Source organism: Dipteris shenzhenensis, chromosome 10 (genome assembly GCF_047967505.1).
Source record: "Dipteris shenzhenensis isolate YYH24624 ecotype China chromosome 10, Dip_SZ_1.0, whole genome shotgun sequence".
Classification (NCBI taxonomy): domain Eukaryota; kingdom Viridiplantae; phylum Streptophyta; class Polypodiopsida; order Gleicheniales; family Dipteridaceae; genus Dipteris; species Dipteris shenzhenensis.
This window is the reverse complement of record NC_141605.1, coordinates 16,788,903-16,796,495: the sequence shown is the minus strand read 5'-3', so window position 1 is coordinate 16,796,495 and position 7,593 is coordinate 16,788,903. Positions and strand designations below refer to the sequence as shown.

At 40.3% G+C, this 7,593-nt stretch overlaps 1 protein-coding gene across 1 annotated transcript; it reads left to right on the top strand.

Moving 5' to 3' along the window:
• Positions 1-2,697: 2,697 nt before the first annotated feature.
• LOC147897476 (putative glutathione S-transferase parC) lies at positions 2,698-3,373 on the top strand. The gene is made up of 2 exons (XM_087380936.1): positions 2,698-2,751; positions 2,944-3,373. The coding sequence occupies exon 2, from the start codon at positions 2,953-2,955 to the stop codon at positions 3,301-3,303; it is 351 nt and encodes a 116-aa protein (XP_087237062.1). The 5' UTR covers positions 2,698-2,751; positions 2,944-2,952; the 3' UTR covers positions 3,304-3,373.
• Positions 3,374-7,593: the final 4,220 nt, after the last annotated feature.

Below are 7,593 nucleotides of genomic sequence, written 5' to 3'. Positions count from 1 at the left end.
CATGGTATGGCGGTATCTATAGGTTTCTGACCACTTTCTCCTTTCCTCCAGAAAGTACTAGCTATGAGAGAAAGAGAATCCGTAGAGATAGTAGGCGCTACACTCTCTTTGATGGGGTGTTGTACTGCCAAGGCCTGGATGGGGTACTAAGACGAGCCATTGATGCAAATGAAGTACCTAAGGTATTGAAGCATTATCATGATGGATTTTGTGGAGGCCACTATGCCGGTGACTATACAGCTAAGAAGATTTTACATGCTGGGTACTATTGGCCGACCTTGTTTAAGAATGTCACTATGTATTACAAAGCTTGTGAACCATGCCAATTCTTTGGTAGGAAGGATTTGCATCCTGGGCAACATCATCCAGTGATGTCCATCCATCCGTTTCAGAAGTGGGGAATAGATTTTGTTGGGCCCCTACCCATGACTGCCCGCAAAAAGAAGTATCTTCTGGTAGCCACTCAGTATGTCACTAAGTGGGCTCAAGCTATCGCCCTCCCCGCTGCAAATGGTAAGGCAGTTTCAAATTTTATATTTGAATGTATTTGCACAAGGTTTGGGACACCCATGGAAATAGTATCTGACCATGGGAGTCCATTCTTAAATGAAGCAGTGGAATTGCTCATGGATCGCATGGGTATTGATCACCGCACTTCTAGCATCTCTCATCCAGCGTCCATGGGACAAACGGAGCGGACCAATGGCCTCCTTTGTAAAACCATGTGGAAAATGGCCACAGGGAGCAGGAGCTAGTGAAATCAGAAGGTCACCGAAGCTGTACGGGCTTACAACATCACCCATAAAACGTCTACAGGTCACACTTTTTTTGAGTTGGTGTACGGTATTGAGGTAGTTTTACCAATATAGATAGAAATTTTGGCCTTGAGATTGGCATGAGAAGAGAGGATGACAGAAGATGAATATGTAGAGGCCAGGTTGGTACAACTTGGGAAGCTAGATGAAACCCGACGCCTTGCACTCCATCAAACAGAGATCCAAAAGAACCGACAAAAGGCCCACATGGATGGTAAGATTTGCAAGTGATGGGAAAGACACTTTGCTGAGGGGGATGTTGTGCTATGCTTTGACAATAGATTGGACCACCAGATGGATAAAAAGTTCCTTCCACTGTGAACCGGTCCATACAAAGTCATCAAGGAACGTAGCAATGGGTCTGTACAAGTACATGAGCTATATGGCAAGAAGGTGATCAACAAGCGTTATCTCAAGCCCTTCTTTGTTCGTGATGGTCCCAGGCATGGAAATGCTGTGCATTCCCTGCCTGGGGGGGGGAACTGTTATGGATAAATTTGACCAAGGTAAAAGGCATAAATATATGTGTGTGCTTGTATGTGTGGCAATAGTATAATAAAATATGGTGTGCATAGGGCCCAGGGTGTAGGTGGCAGGGCATGACCATGTGCCACCCTTCCACATAAGAGGACCCATAAGGTGTGGTAGTTATATTATAAAATGGTAAGGTGGCATGGTTTCTCCATGTGCCACCCCTCCACTAGGTGGCCCCATGCCTGCATTTAGTAAGACATGGCCCAAGGACCATGGAAGAAGTAATATAAAATAGGTGGAGATGGATATTATATTGGATTATTCCCTCCATGTAGGAAAGGCCCATGTGGGGGGGGTATAGATAGTCAAAGAATGCAAGTTAAATAATGGGAAAAGTAGGATGAGGTAGCAAGACTTCTTGTGCCAACCTTCCACTTGTCCTCCTAGATGTTTGAATGTATTATAAAATTGGGAAGAGACCCAGGGAGTATCTTAGACTTGGGATATGGGGTTTGATTTATGTGGAAAAATGAGGCAAAGGGTTGTCGTACACAATTGAGAGTGCATACCCACCTAGCCCACATGGGAGACTTTTCCACACACACCATACATAGTTCAATAATCTGTCTCAATTTAATGATTTAGTATTTAAGGAGCAAATAGATTCTGAACTTGATGCTCAATGTGTACTTGTGCCATGGTTGTGCACCCTAAGCATTGTGGATTGTTTTATTTGTTTTACTATGTGCACTTTGGAATGGCTCTAATATGTATAACTTGTTTGGTTTTATATTCTACCACGTGATTATTCCTTTTGGAAGAGAAGGCTATATCTTATACTATTATACCTCGACAACGTGCTCTAGGAAATGGATGGTGTTTTGTTGTCATATATGTTTTTCTTTTAAATTATCTCGACTAGTGGTGTGATTTTGAAGATATTTATATATTTGTTGTACCATATTCAAATAACTTTATCTTATATAAGAAGTTCTTTTAAATATTGTAGAAGTTCTAAATATTCCTCCATTTGAATTTCCGGGAAATTTCCGACTGCCCTTATGTAAGCTACGTCTCAATCTTGTCCAAGTTGCAACAATGTAGCTTTTCTCTCGTGGTTATGGAAGCCACTCTTGAAGCTTGCTGGGCAATAGCTTGTAGAAAAGATCCATGGCCGATGCTGATGATGTTCAGCTCCTCACCGTCTGGTCAAGCCCCTACGCCATGCGGGCGGAGCTCGCTCTGTGTGCTAAAGGCATTCTTCACACAAAAATCCCTAGGATCTCATCCACAAAAGTTCCCTCCTCCTTGAGTCCAACCCCATCCACAAGAAGGTGCCCGTCCTCCTCCACCGCGGCAAAGCCATCTGCGAATCGCCCATCATTGTCCAATACATCGATGACCCACTGACCCTTACCACCGTGCTGTGGCTCTTTTCTGGGCTGATTTCGTGGACAAGAAGGTCAGCTACTGCCCTTTCTCTTTCGGATTAACGGCCATGAGTATCAGTGTCCTTTTGATTGGCCCTCCTCTTCTGCTGGATCCTTGCTTGTCTCTGATATATGCGAGAAAGGCTACCCATGAATTAAGCTCGCTGTCTAAATCAAATGATGTGCTTGCTTGCTTACCTTCTGTCGTCCGACCTGTTCCACAGATCACGGATATGGTAGTCCGCATCACATTGAGAACTACAGGAGACGAGCAAAAGGCAGCGGTGCAGGAGGTCATAGGGCACTTTACTACACTGGAAGGAGCCTTCAGCGTTGTAGCAATGGAGCATCCATTTTTCGGGGGTGCCACGGTGGGCTATGTAGATATAGTGTTGGGGTCTCTTGTGGCGTGGCAAGAGGCGTTCGAAACGTTAGGCGGCTGCAGTCTCGATCCTTTTCCGCGGCTGCTTCGGTGGTTGAAAGCAATGAAGGAATCAGCGTCAATGGGAGACTGTTTGCCAGCTCCGGAGAAGGTTACAGAGTTTGCTCGCACCAGGCGGCTGATGCGTTTTGGAACCCAGTAGAATGACCCTCATCCTCATATATGAATTAACAAGTCGTATAGATACTTGTGATGTGCTCAGTAGAATGTGTGTGTAGCTGATCCAAGTTTTTGCCGTGATTACCCTCATGCTGCTCACTTACAGATTATCTAAGTCCTGTTTCTTAGTTTATAACATAATCTAAGTCACTTGGCAAATCGTGTTTCTTAATTCAATATTGGCATGCACAATGTGATTTTACTTCTGTTGATTAAATTAGGACAATCTGAGAGCAAGGTGATTTAGAAATTACATGGATCGGAGTAGAATGGATCCATCGAAGTGGAGGCACCCTATTTATGTCTGACCTCAAAGATGATGTTGAGTTATGGTTATCCGGATCCTCAAAAACCATTTGACATCTTGAACATCTAATTCAGCTCATTGTTCTTAGAGAAAAACTCCGCGCCCATGTGCTTGGGTGGGGGGTCTTGCCCGCCCATGTGCTTGGCGGGGGGTCTTGCCCACCCAAGGTTGGGCGGCCTCCAAAAAAGTCACGTTCAATTGCGCCTCCCCATGTGGCAACACGCCATAAATATTTTATAAGCATAGGCAAGCACACCATGAGTGTGTAATTGGCCTTAGTCTAGGATATCTATCATGCATGGAAATTGCTCCTTTTAAATATCTCAAGTGTATATTCTTGTTATCAAATAGCTCGTCTAAAATAGCCCATAGAAAATAATATCGCTAGACAATTGCACCAAGCTAAAATATGTCTGAAGTGCAAGCTACTCACTATCACCATTGTTGATGATAGACCTTCCCTCTTGCAATGAAGAGTACATTACTTTAGAAAGAACCACATGTCATCTAGAAAAACATGGGGCATAAGACACAAGATAAGTTTTGTAGGATTACAACTTGAATGTTTCGATATATCAGGGTCACTCAAGGCATTCTAGGCTAGAGATCTTGATGCCTTTTTATACATGGGCACTCACCTCCAATAGAGGTAGGCTTGACTAGTCCATTGTCATTATCCTTTTTTTTTTAATTATTTTTTTCGTTGGACACACAACAAGATTGAGTAATGCTCAGTTGGCTCATCCCTTATAACTATGTTCATTACATGATCCATGAGTAGATTGAACTGGTCTTGCTAGAAATACCATAGTTTGCCTAACTATTTACAAGTACATGCAAAACGTCTTGGCAATATCATAAGATTAGAAGGTCTTTAGGGTATCATCTCCTTGAAGGCTCTTTGAAAGGTTTTTGATTGGTACATGAGCACTAGCGTATTGGCTATATCAATGGTCTTCAACTAGCATATTATCGCGGAGGTATTACCCCCCTCATGTGCCTTACATCACCAAGGTATAGCCTCTCATCAATGATCTTTCATTAGCTTTCAATGAATACTTAAGTATAACTCTCCTTACAGGTTTAGAAGAATGAATATAGATAATTTTCCATCTTCATGGCACGATAAGACTAGACTTGAAACATGACCATGTATGTGAAACTTGTCCCTATTAGTGTATTTTTCTTTTAAGTCAACTTTTTTTTCTTTGCAAAAAAACCACATACTTATATTTAATATACTTTACTTCTCAACCTGAAATTTTAACATCATGCTTTTAGAATCTACGCATTCACAATACTAACTATTTAAATCAATAGGGAAGCTATAATTTTTAAAATGTTTAACATAGCTATTATGAAACAACCAACATGCACTACAAGGTATTGGTTGGTTTTTGACACTAATATTGTTTGGAAACAACACTATTTGTTTTTTCTTGCAGGCGCAAAGCATCAAAAAATCATCAGTATATTGTCAATAAATGAATGTCGGTATGTATCAACAGAAGAAGTGTTAGTATATACCGACACTAGGAAAGCATTGGTATATATCGGCAATTTACATAAGCTTTTAAAAAAATAGTGGGGTAGAATAGGGCTTTCAACCCCACTATTGTATGTATTTTATTAAAAGGTAATAGTTACAACATGGTTGTGTAAAATAGCCTAAATCTCTCCAATCATCATGTCTTATATATTACAAAATTTCCCTTAGGGGAGATAAAAAATGAGATACACAATGACAACATTGCCGAAGGTATACTAAATACAAAATGGCAAAATTATCGAAGGTATACTATAAAAGGGCAACTTCACCGAAGGTATACTACTACAAAACTGAAACATTGCTCAAGGTATACTACTAAGTTGACTCCAAACTAGTAGAATGGACCCTTCCTCCATGTGATCCCTCGGCATCTCCACCTTTGCATGATCTATCAGCCTCCTCTCTCTCCAATAGGTCACTTGCAAGCTTCTCCTCCTCTGTGTTGCCTAGGGTTTCCAAATTGCCACCCTAAGAGTGAAACAATTTAAAAAATAATATTACAATTTCATTGTAAAATCAATGGTATGATCAAACATTCTTGAGAACAACGATGATTGGAGTAGACTTACATGCCAAGTTGCACTCCCTCTCAGTTACACAATGACATTTTTATGGAGACTGAGAACAATATCTATAAATACTTTTTATTCATTTTGAACAACAGAAAAGTAAGTAGGTTTCCACCCTGTCTTTCTCCTAAATCAATTCTCTTTACATTTGCATAACATACTTACATATTGCTAAAAATTTATTTTTGCAAACACTTCAAAGGAGCAAAAGCAAAATTCAATGCAAGGACATTGTAAATAGAAAAATTCAGATAATTCAAAGCTATTGACTCCAGGTATTACTTACACAAAAAAAGTTGACATTTGATGTATTAATACAAAATGATTACAAGTATCATATGTTTTTCTATTGTTGCTCAAAATCTCTCTCTTAACTTTTTTGTAGTGGAGAATCCTTCTGAGAAGAGTTGTCTTTAGTTTCTTCGACATGCTGCTTAGGTTGCTGTTGTTGTTGTACATCCTATTGCTATACATCCTCCGTGGGTACTGCCTCCTTGTGCATTGAGTCCTCATGCTCCTTTGGTGTCCCTGCCTCCTTGTGCATGGGCTCAGGCTCGTGTTGCTTTGATGTCCCTGCCCTCCCTGCCCCCTCATGCATAGGCTCAGGATTTTGTGGTAGCTCTGCCTGGAAAGGATCAACTGCAGCTTCTCCTTCCACATCCTTCAAGAATTGTTCGAGCAGCTCATGAACACCAACACCTTCTAGAATATCTTCTAGATTGCTAGTGATAGGGACATTTTGAGCCTCTTGTTCAACCGGAGATCATCAAGGCCTTTTGATCCCTCTCCTATATGGATTGTTTGGCTTGGTGTTGGACAAGGGGAAGAGACCTCTAGCAGCTTCAAAATTGTCTTTGCTCTGAAGCTATTTACATATTCAGGGCCAAAACTATCACGCTCTTTAAACTGCAATAAAAACAAAGAATGTTTTCAATCTTTTTTGTATCAATGCATTGAATTTAGAACTTCTTAAACAGTACGCAATACAAGTGCTTACAATTCAGGCTGTATCTCTGAAAAGTATCTGTCCATCATATATTTTGCACTTATTAGAATCCTCCATCCACAAGAGAAAGGATCCTCCTGTTGTGGTGTCTGTTTTATCAAAATAGAAAGCTAAGATGTATATTGGACTATGAAGAGTGCAAAAATAAGATAGAGATAAAGATAAGTGACTATGATTACTGTACCTGCAATTGCATTAGTTGAGTTGAATCTAACTGCATCTTTAAATTTGGATCACGGAGGTCTAGTGCACCCATTCGTCTTTTGAGATAGCTGCAATGGGAATGAAGGACAACAAAATATAAAATTCATGCTTTTGCATGTAAAAGAGATATGGCTGACTTTTCAAGAGAAAACCTAGAAATTGTGTTTTACAGCAAAAGTATGGGGAATGACTGACTTACAATTCTAAATCCTGGTGGGCTCCTTTTAAGGAGTTTAAGGTATAGCATAGATTTTGTTGTATGTCTATATGCACCAAACTCTAGTGATTGCTGCAAGAAAAACAACAAACATGAGGGGATTAGACAAGAGGGTGTAAATACAATTTGAACATATCAGGATTTTGTCAATAGAGGTTAGTAGTGGAAAAGGTCAGGGAACCTACTCTGAAATATGGGAGGAGAATCATATCAACCACATCCAAATTGCAAAAACAAAACCACTTGAAAATGCTTTTGGTTGATGTCTTGTTATCCTTTAACTTGACAAATATCGCTGAATCAACTATATACACAGAGTGTTGAAGGCTCTGGTGGATCTGACTCTTCAAAAAACTACAAAAAACCACTTCACTTAGCCTATGAAAAAGTGAATGCTAGAAAGACATAAACACAATTGACC